The sequence below is a fragment of the Arvicola amphibius genome, chromosome 12, assembly GCF_903992535.2.
Source record: "Arvicola amphibius chromosome 12, mArvAmp1.2, whole genome shotgun sequence".
Classification (NCBI taxonomy): domain Eukaryota; kingdom Metazoa; phylum Chordata; class Mammalia; order Rodentia; family Cricetidae; genus Arvicola; species Arvicola amphibius.
Genome location: NC_052058.2, coordinates 91,832,835 through 91,849,429, shown reverse-complemented (window position 1 = coordinate 91,849,429; position 16,595 = coordinate 91,832,835). Strand labels below are relative to the sequence as shown.

At 46.4% G+C, this 16,595-nt stretch overlaps 1 protein-coding gene across 1 annotated transcript in view; it reads right to left on the bottom strand.

The window, feature by feature from the left end:
• Positions 1-12,936, bottom strand: part of LOC119827830 (lactase-phlorizin hydrolase-like) — a 35,717-nt gene extending 22,781 nt beyond the window's left edge. The window contains exons 1-5 of the mRNA XM_038349746.1: positions 12,288-12,936; positions 8,401-8,480; positions 3,410-3,493; positions 1,293-1,395; positions 78-156 (exon numbers count right to left, since the gene is read on the bottom strand). Coding sequence (XP_038205674.1) covers positions 78-156; positions 1,293-1,395; positions 3,410-3,493; positions 8,401-8,480; positions 12,288-12,936 — 995 coding nt within the window. The remainder of the gene's footprint in view (positions 1-77; positions 157-1,292; positions 1,396-3,409; positions 3,494-8,400; positions 8,481-12,287) is intronic.
• Positions 12,937-16,595: the final 3,659 nt, after the last annotated feature.

The window sequence follows — 16,595 nt, the reverse complement described above, 5'->3', positions numbered from 1 at the left end:
TCCCCAGAGATTGCCCATGTACACAACAGAACCCATAGTAACCGTTACTTCTTGTTAACGGCACAAGCCAGCATTACCTCTCCTCAGAACTGGATGAACAGCTCAGGAATGCACTGATGTCGAACCCAACAGTCTGTACTTGGTCTTTATTTATGGCTGTAAGAAAAGCAGTGTGTTAACTGTGTGTGGAGCTGGAGCACAAACTTGAATCTGTAGTTTACCTTATTTTAAAACCACTCTAACCCAAGTGACAATGCTAAGCCCTTCTGAAGATACCATGGATGTGTCTGGTCTGCTTAGAGCTAGAATGTTGGCCCTCATATTTCAGGGTGAATATCAGTGACTCAAAAACTTCAGAAGCTAGCTGGACCCACCCTTGAGTCTTGGTCCTAGGAACATGTTCTTACCTCCTTTCAGGCTTTTTTTTTTTTTTTTTTTTTTTTTTTTTTTTTTTTTTTTTTTTTGGAGATAGGATTTCACGATGTAGCTCTTAGAGATGAATGGCTTTGAACTCAGAGATTTGCCTACCTCTGCCTTCTGAGTACTAGGATTGAAAGTGTCTGCCACTGCCACTTTCTTGTGAAATTTTTTAAAAAGAAGGCTAGGGAGTTAATTGGTAAGGTGCCTTCTGGGTAAACATGAGGAATTAGCTCAACCTTCAGAACCACACAAAAAGCCTGGCATGGGATAAGAGAGATGACTTTGGATTAGGAGCAAACTGTTCTAGAAGACCCGAGTTCAGTTCCCAGCACCCACTGCAGGTGGCTCACAACTGCTTGTGAGTAACTCCATTTCCAGAGGATCCAACAGCCTCTTCTGTTCTCCTCAGGCACCTGCACCAATATGTACACACAGAGACTAACACACACAGACACAGACGTGCACACACACATGCACCATGTAGACTAAAATTGAGTTTAAGGCCTGGCAGGACTACACAGTGACATCTAGACCAGAAGGTCCTACACCAGAGGTTTTCAGCATCTTAGATGCCCCCAGGATTGCTCAGAACAGGGGAACACAGGCTGTTTCCATGCTGACAGTTCACACCTGAGTCAGGAACATGTCCTTTTGGGCACCCTTGGCATCTATACGGGACCACTCGGTGTCCCCGAACATGAGGAGCTCACTGCCAAGGAGTGATGGGACTTTAGCCTCACCTGGTAGGCTCTCAGTTCAGCCATTTCCCTAGGCCCCTCCCTCATGAGAACCCCCAAAGTCAGGATTGCTCCCCAACATGCCAGTGTAACAAACGCCACTCAACACCTGCCACATGTTGTTGGTCCACTCACCTTCAAGCAGGCTGAAGAGCAATGAGGAGGGGCTCTTCCCTGTGGATGGGCAATCCTGAAGTTTTAGGGTATAGATGAAAACCTTCATTTTGGGCTCAACGTTCTAGAAAAGGTAAAGACCAACAAGGGTGCCTTCAGTGATGGGAACAGGGGAGACGCTACGTGCTCACCTTCTGGAAACAACCTCGAGTCACCCCACCTACTGAGGGCAGAGACTTGGACTCTGGAGAGCGACACTAGTCAGTGACCATCGGCCACCAGCCCTTCCTAAATGAAGTGATAACCACAGCAGCTCATTTTAGACGGAGCCCTTCATACGCCAGCAAGAAGATTAGGGTCGAGAGCAAGGTTTCTGCTTGTGTAGGAGCCTGCACTTCCTAAAATGTTTAACCAAGAGGCCGCATCACCATGATCATGAGTCTTCATGGTTTGCTGAAAAAATACTCTGCTTTGTGACGTTGAGAATGTACTTTGGCTGGAGAGTGTGTGTCTAGAATGCACAAAGCCCTGGCTCCATCCTCAATGCTACATAAACCAGGCATGGTGGGGCAGGTATCCAATATCCGCACTCAAGACTAGGAGGCAGGAGAATCATAAGTGCAAACTTAGCCACAGAAGACCAGCCTGGGCTACCTGAAAACCAGTTTCAGTATATAAACTTTAGAAAGAAGAATACACGGACAGGTAAACAAGTTGGCTACGGCAGAACAAGATAGCCATGTCTTCACAGGAATTCCTATACTTTCCTTTCTTCTTTGGATTTGTTTCAAACTTTCTGTAATAAAAAGTCAAGCAAGCATCTACAGAGATGACTTGGTGGTTAAGAGCACCCACTGCAAAATCATGAGTTCAGGTCCTGTGTAAGAAGCAAGCCTCCCACAAATGCCTGTCTCTCCAGCTATGAGGGATGTGATGCCATCTTCCAGACTCTGTGCACCCAGGCAATACCTCTCCCTCCCAGCAGGAGGCACTGCATTAACACAAACATGCACAGTCACACTGAAACAAACACACAAATTGTTCTCAAAAGTCAGAGGCGCTGTCACTGTGAGATCTCAGCTCCTGTGGCTGATTTCCCTCTGTTCCTTTTGTTTTTGAGAGTGTCATTTAATTGCAACATTTCTTGCTTTTCTTTCTTCCCCCCAAACCCTCCAAATGTACTTCTCCCTCCTGTTTTTCAAATTCACGCGTTCCTTTTTCGTCCATTCTTATTGCTTGTGTAGGAGTATTTGTACGTGTGTTTATACACATACATTCCTAGCCATAACCTGTTCAGTCCGTATACTGTTATTTGTATGTGTGTTTTCGGGCTGACCATTTGCACTGGACAGCCCACTGGTCTGCTCTTCCCTGGGAGGAGCCCCTGTCCCGCTCTCAGCGCTACTGTCCCCTGTAGTTCTCTGTGCAGAGCTGAGGCTTCCTGGGCTGTCCTCCATCATGTTGGTGACACTCTATGGCTGTAGCTTCTGCTGTTACTGGGAGACACAATCTCACAGCAAACTTGCTGATGCTCTGCCTCTCACGATCTTTCTCTCTCTCCCTCTATTGTTTTCCAGCATCTTCCCTGTCATGGGAAATTATCTTCAGGCTGGTATGGTTGACTTCGCTTTACAGTAGTTTTATTGGTGGTGGTTTGGGGCCTCTGCACAGACCCTTTCACATGGCAGCTGTTCTCTCTTCTCCATTCCTCTCTCTCAAACAGGGTCTCACGTAGCCTAGGTTGGCCTTGACCTCATTGTTTAGTGCACAATGACTTCCTACTCCTGATCCTCCTGCCTCTACCTCCCGAGTGCTGGGATTAAAGCAAGCTTTACTACACTGTTTTATGCTGTGCTGGGGATGAACTCAGGGCTTTGCTCCTGTAAGGAAAGCAGTCTACTAACTGAGCCACAGAGCACACCCAGGGACTGCCCACAGGGAACCCACATCCAGCTACAGAGAGCCCACAGAAACCCACATCCCGATGGTCTCTTTAAGTGGGAATGTCCGAAGCTGCAGCTTGGCGGGTCAGGCTGTTAGGGAAGGCTCAGTCCATGCCTTAGGCAAATGTCACATTTCTGATAGGCTGTCCAGAACCTTTGCCACTTGCCATCACGATGGAAAAGCCCTCACATTACCTGCAGGTCACTCAGCTTCTGTGGTAGAGTTGCCATACTTTGACATGTAGAAGTCAAATCGAGAGAGAGGAAGTCAACCGAGTCCTAGAAACAGGGAGATAAAGCATGAGAACAAGGCCTCCTCAGAAGTGTGCTGGTTCCCCCATGACTGTGGATGAGTGTGCACGTGAATACAGCAGGAGCGTGAGTGTGGTGAACTAGTAAGTGTGAAAATGTGTGTGCTGGGTGTGCGGTGCCAGCAAATGGAGGAGCACGAAGGGAGGGAATCGGGGTCTGGAGCTTCCCCCAGGGATCCCCCTCCCCTGACCTTTGTGATATCTGGGAACCCTCATGGGTCTGGGGTTTGGTTTTAATTTCAGGCCACAGCTTGAAGTCCACCCCAGTCAAGCCTGGCTTGAGCAGTTCTACTAGCAGAAAAACAAGCTACACAGCCCTGATCACCCGTGCTCTCTAAACCATGGTCTAGCTAGGGACTGCAGCTCACTGAGCATGTAGCTCACTAGGAAGAACGCTTGCTGAGCGTGTCTGAGGCCCTGGGTTTGTCACCAGCACTGCATTAACAGGGCATGGTGGTGCCTGTCTCTACTCCAGCATGCTCATCCTTGGCTACCTCGTGAGTTCAAGGCCAGCTTGTGCAACATGAGATCTTGTCTTGATGAAGAGGAGGAGGAAGAGTAGAGTGATGGAACCTAGCAGCCATAGGTGTCTGCCCTCAACTCTGATGACCTGAGTTCACCCCATCACACATGAGGGTAGAACTGAGACTCCCCAAATTTCCCTCTGCTCTCCACATAAGTGCCATAGGATGTGCATGCCTACATACAGACACACAGATAAACACCACACACATACAATACACACACACATAGCACACACATACAACAAATAACACATGTACACCACACCACATACACACACAAACAGACACACACAACAAATAACAAACACATACACCATACCACACACAAAATAAAAATGTAATGAATTTTTAAAAAATCAAGGACAGTCATGCAGTGGTGACACACTTTTAATCACAACAGTTGGGAGGCAGATGCAGGTGGATCTATGAGTTTGATGGCAGCCTGGTTTACAGAGTTCCAGGACGATCTCCAAAGCTACACAAAGAGGTCCTGCCTCCAAAAACAAAACAAAACAAAAACAAAGAGAAGGGAAGGCCAGGAGGCTTAATCCCAGCCCTCAGGAGACAGAAGCAGCAGATATCTGAGCTTGAGGGCACCCTGGTCTGCACAGTAAGTTCCTTACAACCAGGGCTACACAGAGAAACCCTGTCTTTAAAAGAAAAAAAAGAAAGGAAGGAGGGGGCTGGAGAATGGGCTCATTCAGTGAGTTCTTCCCATGCTTTCTGATGCCCAGTACCCCCGAGTATCCACAAGCACGTCTCATTGGTTTTGTTGCTGGTTTTTCCCTTAGCATCCTTTGGCTGGCCTAGAATTCACTTGTAGGCCAGGTTGGCCTTGAACTCCTAGATCTGCCTGCATCTGTCTCCCAAGTAGTGAGACTAAAAACATGTGTTACCATGTTCAGCCGAGAGTGTGTCTTTAACCTGAACACTGGGGGATGGAGATGGGTGGGTCCTGGGGGTTCACTGACCGGTCAGTCAAATCAGTGAGCTCCCATTCAGAGGGAGACTGAGACCCTGTCTCCCCAAAAGGGGAGGGGTAAAAAGTGACAGAAGAAGACGCCTGTACCGTCCATACTACTACATGTACTACCGTACTATGCCTGTAGTGTGGACCCTGCACTACAGGACCATTCCCAAGCGGGCCAAGGGCCTGGAGATTTAAACACACAAAGACACAAAGACAGAGACACTGGTCATCCTTGAAATAAGATCGCTTCCTTTACTGTGTACCAGAGCCGCTTATATATGGTTCCTTAACTGATATCCACGCCCCAGCCAAACCCACCAGAAACCACTCCCCTTCATCAGGAATTCCTGAGGGTCTCATGCTCAGAGTAGCTGCAAACAGGAAAAACAAGTTGTTTTGCTCAGAGCAGCTGCAAGCATAACAGTTTGTTTAAAGGAAATTCGGGGTCTGGGTCCACAGCCCCCAACAGACACCTAGTGTTGGCCTCTGGTCTTCACAAGCACCTGGACACACACTCACAGATGAGCAGGTTAGTGCATCTGCACACATATGTAATACATTAGTTAGTGCATCTGCACACACATGTAATACATTAGCTAGTGTACACATGCACACACATGTAATACATTAGCTAGTGCACACATGCACACACATGTAATACATTAGCTAGTGCACACATGCACACACAGAGAAAAACAATCATAATAGAAAAGACAGGATTCTACCTGGTCTGTGGTTTACATATGTGCTGTAGGAAGGCTTGTAGCTTGTGGTTACCCACCTACTGGGGCGTGGCCTCTTATGCTATATACACGAATGCAGAACCTGCACACGCCCCTTTTTATTTTCCTTCCTTTTTGCCAGCGGCTCATTCAGATTGTTGGATTGCAGGACTGGATCTCTGTCCACCGTTCACGCAGAGAATTCTGATTTGTGAGTTTACCCCTGAATAAGTAACTATTTATAATCTCTGAGCCAGTGTGGGTTTCTTTCAAGCGTCCATGCATCACTGGGTCCCCTCATCACATACGCTTGAAGAACTTTAAATTCAGGATCTAAGCATGAGAATACAGCAGTGTAATTCACACACACGTGCACTGGCACACACACACACACACACACCTGCCTCCACAATCCTGACTGGTCACTCTATTTTTCTTTCGACTGGAATCTCACAAGCTGATAACTGCCCTTCCCTCCAACAGGTCAGCTGTTTCACAGCTCAGGTACCAACTGGGAGCCACGTATCCTGGTCCAGTGCCCCAGTGCCCAACCCTCACTGGCTCCCCAATGCCTTCCTAGAAAATGATCCCTGGTGTCTAACAGATTCCACATCTGCCAGCTCAGGAAATTGAAAACTACATATGATACGGTTCTAGATAAACAAATCTCTTGCTGACTAGATGCCATTGAAATTAATTTACAGAGTAATAATTGCTATCGAGAGACCAAAGGGCTGATCATAAAAATCCTTGTCCAGCAACAGCCTTTGAACTGGTATTTCACCCTCTGCAAAGCTCAGGGGTAAACCCAGGACAGTGTCTGGGTTCCTTCTGAGAAGTGCAAACCCCAGGGCCTTCAATGGGCCTGAGCAGTGTGTGCCTCTCTCTGGCTCTGGACTCCCTGCTTTGCCCAGTGTCTATCTAATGCTGGTGCTGGCTTCCTACCCTTACATCATCCCTGCCTTCCCTGTTTTCCCTCCTGTCCTGTCCCATTATTTCTAGCATATTTCTAACTACTGTTAACACCCACACAACAGTGTCTTCCAATGCCAGGACGATGGGACAAGGCTTTAATCCCAGCATTCAGGCGGCAGAGGAAGGTTGATCTCTGAGTTCTGAGTCGGGGACAACCTGGACTGCAGAGTGAGTCCAGGACAACCAGGGCATCTCAAAAAAAAGAGTGTACCCCAATAGGAGGCTCTTATCTGGGCTCCCCTCTCTCCTGAGGTGCTCTTTCCCCACTGGCAACTATTAGCTTCCACCAGTAGAGACCCTGGGCTGGGAATGTGGTCCAGTAGGGATATTTGCCTAGCATGCACAAAGGCCTGGGTTCCACCCTAGCATGATGGAAACCAGGCATGGTGGTTCATGCCTATCACCCAGAACTTGGGGGTAGAGGCAGGAAGATCAGGAGTTCAAGGTCATCCTCAGCTAGACAGTGACTTAGGCTAGCCTGAGATACATGTGGCCCTTTCTCAAAAACAAAATGAATAAGCAAATAAAGGAGTGAGTAAATAAATAACAGTTACTGGAGGAAATGGTGGGGTCACCTAGACCCTTTAGCAGCTGGAGGCTGAGACAGACGATTGACCATATCTGAGGTCAGCTTGGGCTACTTAGTGAGACCATTTGACAGTAGAATATGGTAAAGTCACACACGGTGCTGCACGCCTGTAAGCCAGACCTCAGAAACAGGAGCCAGAGACCAAGAGTTCAAGGTCAGCCTGGCTTACAGAGTGAAGCCCTGTTCAAAATTTTAAAAATCACAGACGATATAAATCAGGGTGGTACTCTAAGAAGAATATTTTGTTTATAAACCTTATTTATTTTCTTTTCTATACATCATGAGCAAGGAGATAAGGGGGCCAGAAGAGGGCGCTGGTTCCCTACAACTAGAAGTTACAGAAGGTTGTGAGCCATCGAGTGGGTGCTGGGAATTGAACCTGGATCCTCTGGAAAAGAGCAGCCAGTGCTTTTAAGCACTGAGCCATCTCTTCAGCTCCCAGAAGTATGTAAACATATATTTTAATAAATTACTATCTCTCAGTGTTCTCTCTGTGGGTATGTGTAGGCCAATTGGGTCCCAGAAGTATATAAACATATATTTTAAGAAATTACTATCTCTCAATGTTCTTTCTGTGGGTTGTGTAGACCAATGGGTCCCAGAAGTGTACTTGTTTTGTTTTATTTGACACAGAGTCTCAGTATGTATCTCTCCTAGGCCTGCAACTCACTAGTAGCCCAGGTTGGCCTCAGGCTCACAGAGATCCCCCTGCTTCTGCCATCCTCTGTGGTTAATCATAGCCTAAGGAAAACCCCAGTCCTGCCCCACTCAAGAGACTAACAGTTCCAATTTCCCTAAGTCAATGTCATAATGGCAACACAAGTAGCATTCCTGTATGTCCTAGATTAACAGCAACCCTGGCCAAACCCACCCTCTGCCCTTTGACCAACCCTCCTCCCCATCCCTGATAAAAACCCTAGGCCGTGGAGGAAGTTCAGTCTGGTCTTCTCTGGTGGCAGCCCTTCTCAGGTTGACTAAACACCTGTGCCACTGTCGCTGAGCAGCCTCGAGCTCTTTTTCTCTTACACCGGCCTCATCTCAGAATAAATAAACACAATCACATTTCACCCTACGCATTACAGATGACGTATCTACCTTGGTGAGTGCAGCCGAGGATGGGGATAACAGGAGCTCGGGAATATCTTCAGCCTTCAGGACCACAGAGAGCCTCCCTCCTGGAACCAAACAGGAAAGAGCAGTAGTTGAGGGAGGGCTGAGCTTCTGAAGGGATAGATCAGGACCATGACTTCTCTTTAGCAACTGACAGACTCCAGAAAACAAAGTGGCTAAAAATACAATATCTCACTAAGAGACTAGGTTGGTTTTTATTTGGATCACTGTATGATCCTGGATGTCCTGGAAGTCAGCTGGCCTTGAATTCACAGAGATCTGCCGGCATCTGACCCCAAGTGCTTGTATAAACTTGTGTGTCACCATGCCTGGCTAAGAGACAGTTGTGTACGAATCAAGACCCACATACAGAGCACTTGGAAAAGTAAACATAAAAAGAATTATCCTAAGGTGACAAGAGAACGCTTTTCCAAACTCTATTTAAAGACAAGGTGCTCCAGGCTGAGGATGCAGCTCAGCTGGTAGAGAGCTTGGACCAAACCCAGGGATTGATTGATTGACAAGCCCAGGGACTGATAGCAGCACAGCATAACCTGGCATGGTGGCACATGCCTGTGATCCCAGCACTTGAGAAGGAGAAGCAAGCAGGATCAGAAGCCTGAGGTCATCTCGGCTATAACCCCAGCTACATCTCTGGACAATGAGGAACAGAGCTGTCACCTAACACAAACAAAATCCAAAGTCAGGGTGCTCCCTGGAACCTGCTGTGTCTTTGTCCTCCTTGCAGCGACTGTGCCTTGATGGGGAAGCACAGGAAATACTGATGTGTGCACTTGTTTTGTTTAGCTCTCCTGCAGCTCGGTGACCGCTCTCAAGCTTGTGTGTGCACCACAACTGCCTGGAGAACAAGGGTAGGAAACACAGAGCTGCTGGGTGGGGGTGGTGCACACCCTTAACCACGGCACTTGCAAGGCAGAGACGGGGTAGCTCTGAGTTTGAGGCCAGCACAGTCTTCAGAGTGAGTTTACAGGCCAGTCAGGGCTACAGAGAGAAGCCCTATCTTGGTAACCTAAACCAAACCAAATAAAAAAATCAAAACCAAACTAACAAAAATAGGCCATGAAATCTATTTACTAAGTATATACATACACTCAGATGAAAAAACCTGATTCACATACACAACTAATATATGAAATTTAGGAAAAAGTAAAAAGAAAAAGAAAGCTAATGTCAGGACCCATCTTCAGATTTAGAGTCAAGGGGAAAGATACAGATGTGCCCAGGAACATAACAACCCTTTTAAGAATACATAGTTGTTTTTATTTATGTGGATATTTCTATGTCTATGTGATCATATGCAATGCATATATAAATGTCCACAGAGGCCAGAAGAAAGATACCCTGGAGCTCAAATTACAGGTGGTTGTGAGCCACTTGATGTGGGTGCTGAGAACTAATCTCTGATTCTCTGGAAGACAGCAATAACTCTTAGCCAGTCAGGAGCCATCTCTCAACTACCCTGACTTCCACTGCCTTTCTGGAGACAGGGTTTCATGTAGTCCAGGCTGACCTCCAAATTTCTAAGTGGACAAGGATGACCTTGAACTGATCCTTCTGCCTTCAGCTCCCAAGAAGACCTTGAACTTCTGGTCATCCTTCTTCCACCTTCCCGGTGCTTGGCTTACAGACTTGTGTCACTATGCCCAGTTCATGCAACGCAGGAATTGGAACCCAGGGCTTCCTGCACACATGGCAAGCACTCTGCTACGCAAGCACTCAACTATAGTGCTCATTTAAGTTTTTTTCTTTTTTCTTTTCTGTATGATTGTTTTTTGAGACGGGGATTCTCTGTGTATCCCTAGCTGTCCTGGAACTCATTCTGTAGACCCTTGAATTCAGATATCCACCTGCCTCTGCTTCCTCAGTACAAGATTAAAGGTTTACATCACCATAACCTAATGTGGTATTCCCCTCTGTATGCTATGAATACCAATGGCTAATAAAGAAACTGTCTTAGGCCTGGGATAGGGTAGAGTACAGCTAGGCAGGGAAAACTAAACTGAATGTTGGAAGAAAGGAGGCAGAATCAGGGAGAAGCCATGTAGCCCTTCCAGAGAAAGACGCTGGAACTTTACCCAGGAAGCCACAGCTATATGGCGATACACAGATTAATGGAGATGGGGTAAATTTATATGTAAGAGTTAGCCAATAAGAAGCTAGAGCTACTGGGCCAAGAGGTGATTTGATTAATACAATTTCTGTGTGGTTATTTTGGGGCCGAGCAGCCAGGGACTAACTGACGGCCTCTTACTACAATAACCCACCTAGTTTTTAAACTTTTAACAGAAAAAGTCAGATTCTTTTTAGTTTTTATTGGTTAATTTTGGGGGTTTGTTTTGTTTTTTCCACCAAGACATATTCCCAGAATGTGACCAGACTGGTCTTGAACTCACAGAGGTCCACCTGCCCCTGCCTGCAAGTACTTGAATTAAAGGCTTAGGCACTATGACTAGCTAAGAGTTTACTTCTTATATTCACACGATGTATAACAAAAATTACATCATTTAAAATTGACAGAATAGGATAGAATGGCAACATTGTAGCAATGGTGTAAACAGCATTATGCTTTGAGGTCTTAAAGAATGCCACTATTTTAAAACACTGGCTTCATGTTTTCTCTCTTTTCTTATTTGTGGGGATGGGGATGTCACTATGTAGCACTGGCTGGTCTTGAACTGATAGAGATCTTCACTCCAGGCTGACTTTGAACCTACAATCCTCACACCCAGTCTTTCAAGCGCTAGATTTACAGGTGTGCACCACCACACCTGGCTAATTTCAATTTGAAGGCCGTATCAAAATGAATGATCAGAAGGTGGCAGGATGTACACACAGCACAAGTCGCTGCGATATACTGTGCTCCTAGGAAAAATAAGTCAGTACAGTTGTAGAGCACTTGCCTCTCGTGGGCAAGGTTTTAGCTATAGTCTCCATTGTACATTTACAAATCACAGCCTTCTCATTACGCATCGGTGTGTTATTTATCTTTGCCTCGCTTGATGCACTGTAAGCTCCAACTAAAAGGTATATGCTTGTTTCCATAAGAGAAGGGGAACCACAGTTGGGTCTCCTTGTAGAGACTCAGGACAGCACTCTCTATCCAAGGCAACTCCAGGTTCAAGGAGCCGTTAGAAGAACGTGGAAGGAATCCTGACTTTATAAACTTCTCTTCAAGGAAGGGCAGAGAAAGACAGTTGCACAGACTTGACCCTGAGGAAGGGTCTAGAAGATAGTTTTCAAGGGCTGGAGAGATGGCTCAGCATTAAGAGCACAGGCTGCTCTTCCAGAGGTCCCTGGCCTGATTGCTGGCACCTACATGGCAACTCAAACCATCTGTAACTCCAGTTCCAGGAGATCTGAGGGCACAGGCATGCACATGGTGCTCAGACCAATGTGGATAAAACACTCACATATCTAAAATAAAAGCATAATCACACACGCACAGACAGACACACAATTTTCAGGAGCTTAGGAAATGGCTCAGTGGTTAGAGCGCTTGCCTGGCATGCACAAGCCCCAGCCCTGCATAAAACTGGTTGTGGTGGGGTGTCTGTCATCTTGGAACTCGGGATGTGAATTTGGGAGGATCCGAGGTTCAAACTTATCTTCTGACCTCACAGTGAGCCAGCTTGGACTACAAGAGACACTATCTCAAAGGAAGAGAAAAGGTGTTTCAGACAAATGCTGTGTGTTTATAACTTTGTCCCCTTTGGGAACAGATTCTCACCAATGCTGAGATCTGGGGTCTCTTGGAAGGGCAGAGATGGGAGAGACATCAGTTCCTGCCTAAGAAGCAAACAGAGGAGGGTGGTGAGGGCTGCTGCCGGGCCACCATGTCCGTGTGTACTCACCCTGAGAAGAGAACTCTCTGTGGTAAACTTCAAAGGCTTTCCTGTGGGCATTGCTGAGGGTTTGCAGAGCAGACGCTTTCGAACCCTGGGGAGCAAGATCCATGATCACTTTCTCCAAGTCGCTGAAGGTGAACCAGATCTCAACAAGGTCCCCAAAGGACTGGAAGGCGAACGTGGCATAGTCGGCAAAGAGGTCAGCAAAGTCCCTGTCTCTCTGGATGGTGCCACGGGTGGGTGGCGTCTGGTGGCCCAGGACCACCATGGGCTGAAGCTGGGCAGCCTTCAGGGACTGCAGGAGTTGTCGGTAGCACCGCACCGCTTCCTGGTCTGGATTCTTGGGGCTTCCCGTTGGGAGAAGCTGTGCCCATGATAGAAGTACTTTGTAATGGGTGACCTGACTGGCACGAAGACTGCTCAAGTACTGTGGCAGCAAAGAGGGCAATGGCCGCTGGCAGACAGAGAAGTCCTTGCTACCAGGTCCAAAACCGGAGCCCTGGGTTCCCAGCGGATGGCTCAGGTTAAGCACTAAGTCATTTGTCAGAGGACCAGCGGCTGAAATAAAATTTCTGTCGGGTTCCAGGTCAGTCCCCTGGCATGAAAGACTCAGGAGGACAGCGCTCAGGAAGAGTGCTGTCCAGGGCCGAGCCATGTCCAAGGAATGGTTAGAAGCACTGGTAGGAATCCGGACCTTATAACACAGTTGAAGCTGTAAAAAACAGTGATTATCCCCACAATATTTAACTGTGTTATCTAGGATCATTAAATGGGAACTTGGTAACTTCAAACAGTATAATCTTCATAGAAACAAAACAAAACTTGTCTTGTGTTTCTGTATACGTGTTCATGGACTTGTGTGTGCATACATGTGGAGGCCAGAGGTAGATCTTGGGCGTCTTCCCTGATTGTGAGCCCTAGGGAGCTGCCTGTCCCAGTCTCTTCAGTGCAGAATTACAGCTGTGTCATCACATCTGGTGTTCTGCAAGAGCACTGAGCATCGAAACTCAGGTCCTCGTTGCTATACAGCAAGGACCTTACCATCGAGCTGTCTACTCCACCCTAGTCTTTACAAATGCACCAACCATGGGATAATGTTATTGGATTTGTTAGGTATAGTGAAATTTTGTATATTTTAATAAATAAAGCTTGCCTAAATATCAGAAGGGCAAAGCTAAGTCACTAGAGGTCAGGCAGTGGTGGCACACACCTTTAATTCCAGGTTTTGAGAGACAGAGCAGGTGGATCTCTGTGAGTTAAAGGCCACTCTGGGCTACACAAGATCAATGAAGCAATAAGTCCAGGTGGTGGTGGCTCAAACCCTTAATTCCAGTTCCAGGGAGTCATATGCCCTTAATGCCAGCACTACAGGGAATATAAAATGGGAGGAAAGAGAGGCTTAGTCTGCTTAGTCTGGGGTCGCCCAGCCTTGGTAGAGGAAAACTTCTCTAGTGGCTTGGCTGCTTTGCTTTTCTGGTTGTCGGGTTGAACCCCAATATTTGTGCTACAGTTAGGGTGTCTGAACCAAGGCAGCCCCAACAGGCTAAGCTCAGTCACTATCCCCCAAATGCCAGATACATAACAGTGAAAAAAAACAGAAAGAATTATTCACTATGGGCACGGTGGAGAGAATAAAGGGGTGTGTTGAACTTCTAACTTCTAGCCCCACCTTCAGGGTTGTGACATGAGTCCTGTTATTTTTAAAGATTTATTGCAAGACGGTGGTGACATTTCCCTAATCCCAGCTTTCAGGAGGCAGAGGCAGGCGGATCTCTGTGAGTTCCAGGTCAACCTGGTCTACTAAGCTGTTCCAGGACAGCCAGGGCAACACAGAGAAACATCACATGCATGTCAGGTAGCCTCAGAGGCTAGAAGATGGTGTCAGATCCCCTGGAACTGGACTTACACATGGTTTTGGGTCATCACACGAATGCTGGGATTCAAACCGAGTCCTCTGTTGGGCTGCAGCCTTCTTAACCACTGCGCATCTCTCCAGTCCATGAGGTTTAAGGTTAAATAAAGGGCACAGCTCAGCAGTTCTGGTCAAGGTGTGGCCCTGCCCCTCACTGATCATTGAGTTTCTCCTGCAGGGCGGTCTGAGAAGTGTTGTCCTGTGTGTCTGTGTGTAGTTCCTTTCGGGAAGACAAGCTCCCTCCCTGACTGGAACTCAGCTTCAGCTTTTTTCTTGTCCTACCCCAAGGCTGCATGGAATTCCAGGGGAAATCCTAACTCCATGGGCTTCCCTGTTCAAACTGTTCTCTAGACATAGAAACGAGATTGTCTCTTAAAGAATCTTCATTCTTGCCAGTAATGAAGGTTACAACAACAAACTTCATACGAGGACAGGAAGTTGAAAATATCTGAACAAGGGCTGGAGAGATGGCTCAGTGGTTAAGAGCATTGCCTGCTCTTCCAAAGGTCCTGAGTTCAATTCCCAGCAACCACATGGTGGCTCACAACCATCTGTAATGGGGTCTGGTGCCCTCTTGTGGCCTGCAGGCATACAGACAGAATAGTGTATACATAATAAATAAATAAATATTTTTTAAAAAAGAAAATATCTGAACAAACCAGGTGAAATCTGACACAAGCAACATGAACCCCTCTCCCATCTGTTCCCGTGAAACAGGGGTGACGCCCGTCTTTAACTCAGCACTCGGGGGGCTGAGGTGCGTGGATCTCTGAGTTTGAGGGCAGGTGAGCGGACATCGTGAGTTTGAGATCTGCCAGAGCTAATAAGACTGTCTAGAAAAACCAAATTCAGAGAATCGAAACGGGGATGGGAGTGGAAAGACGGCTCAGTGATTCAAGAACACCTGTTGCCTCTGCAACCCATCTTTTCTTTCCATCGTGTGGGTCCACAGAGTAAACTTCGGCGGCAGGCACTTGTACTCACTGAGCCATCTCAGCAGCAGACAATTTTATGACGTTCTGGTCTTTTAACTGCACTCTATAATCAGCTTTCCTTACATCAGAATATTGTCTGGGACAGAAGATTGGATTATGGTTTGGGTTCACCACACTTTTCTTTATTTCAGAGAGAGATTAAGAAGGAAATTGAAATGAGAAAAACTGGAAGGGAAATGTTGGATTATAAGAGGAAACAAGAAGAGGAATTAGCAAAAAGAATGTTAGAAGAAAGAAGCAGAGAAAAGGCAGAAGACAGAGCGGCTCGAGAGCGCATCAAGCAGCAGATAGCGCTGGTGAGCTTCTCTGTGTGCTCCTTCATTCATGTTGAGACTGCGCCTTTCTGTGCAGCCAGTAGAATCCCTGAACTCTCTTAACTGAACCAGCTAAGTGCTGGACCCAGAGAAGTGAGTGACTGGTGTCTACCTTTATCAGAAATGTTTGATCTTCTGACGTTTGTGATATTGTTTCTCTATGCAGGCTGATTTTTTCAGTCCCTACCACATGGTGCACACAATAGCATATTTAGTAACTGAAAGAATATCAATGTGTTCTTTTGTTTTCAAGGAATTCTGTATTGAATTGAAATAGTTAAGAGGAATTGATATGAACATAGTTGAACAAATGCTTTTGTAGTATGATTGGGCATCTCTTGGGTATATTCCCAAGAGTGGAATTGCTGGATCTCGAGGTAGGTTGACTCCCAGTTTCCTGAGAAACTGCCACACTGATTTCCAAAGTGGTTGCACAAGTTTGCATTCCCACCAGCAATGGATGAGTGTTCCCTTTACTCCACATCCTCTCCAGCATAGGCTATCATTGGTGTTTTTGATTTTAGCTATTCTGACAGGTGTAAGATGGTATCTCAAAGTTGTTTGGATTTGCATTTCTCTGATTGCTAAGGATGTTGAACATGACCTTAAGTATCTTTTGGCCTTTTGAACTTCTTCTGTTGAGAATTCTCTGTTTAGTTCAGTACCCCATTTTTTAATTGGGTTATTTAGAATTTTAATGTCTAGTTTCTTGAGTTCTTTATATAATTTGGAGATCAGGCCTTTGTCTGATGCTGGGTTGGTCAAGGTCTTCTCCCATTCTGGTTGTCTTTTTGTCTTAATGACTGTGTCCTTTGCTTTACAGAAGCTTCTCAGTTTCAGGAGGTCCCATTTATTCATAGTTGCTCTTACTGTCTGTGCTACTGGGGTATATTCATAGCAGCATTATTTGTAATCGCCAGAACCTGGAAACAACCTAGATACCCCTCAATGGAAGAATAAATAAAGAAAGTGTGGAACCTATACACATTAGAGTACTACTCAGCAGTAAAAATCAATGATATCTTGAATTGTGCATGCAAATGGATGGAAATAGAAAACACTATCCTGAGTGAGATAACCCACACCCAAAAAG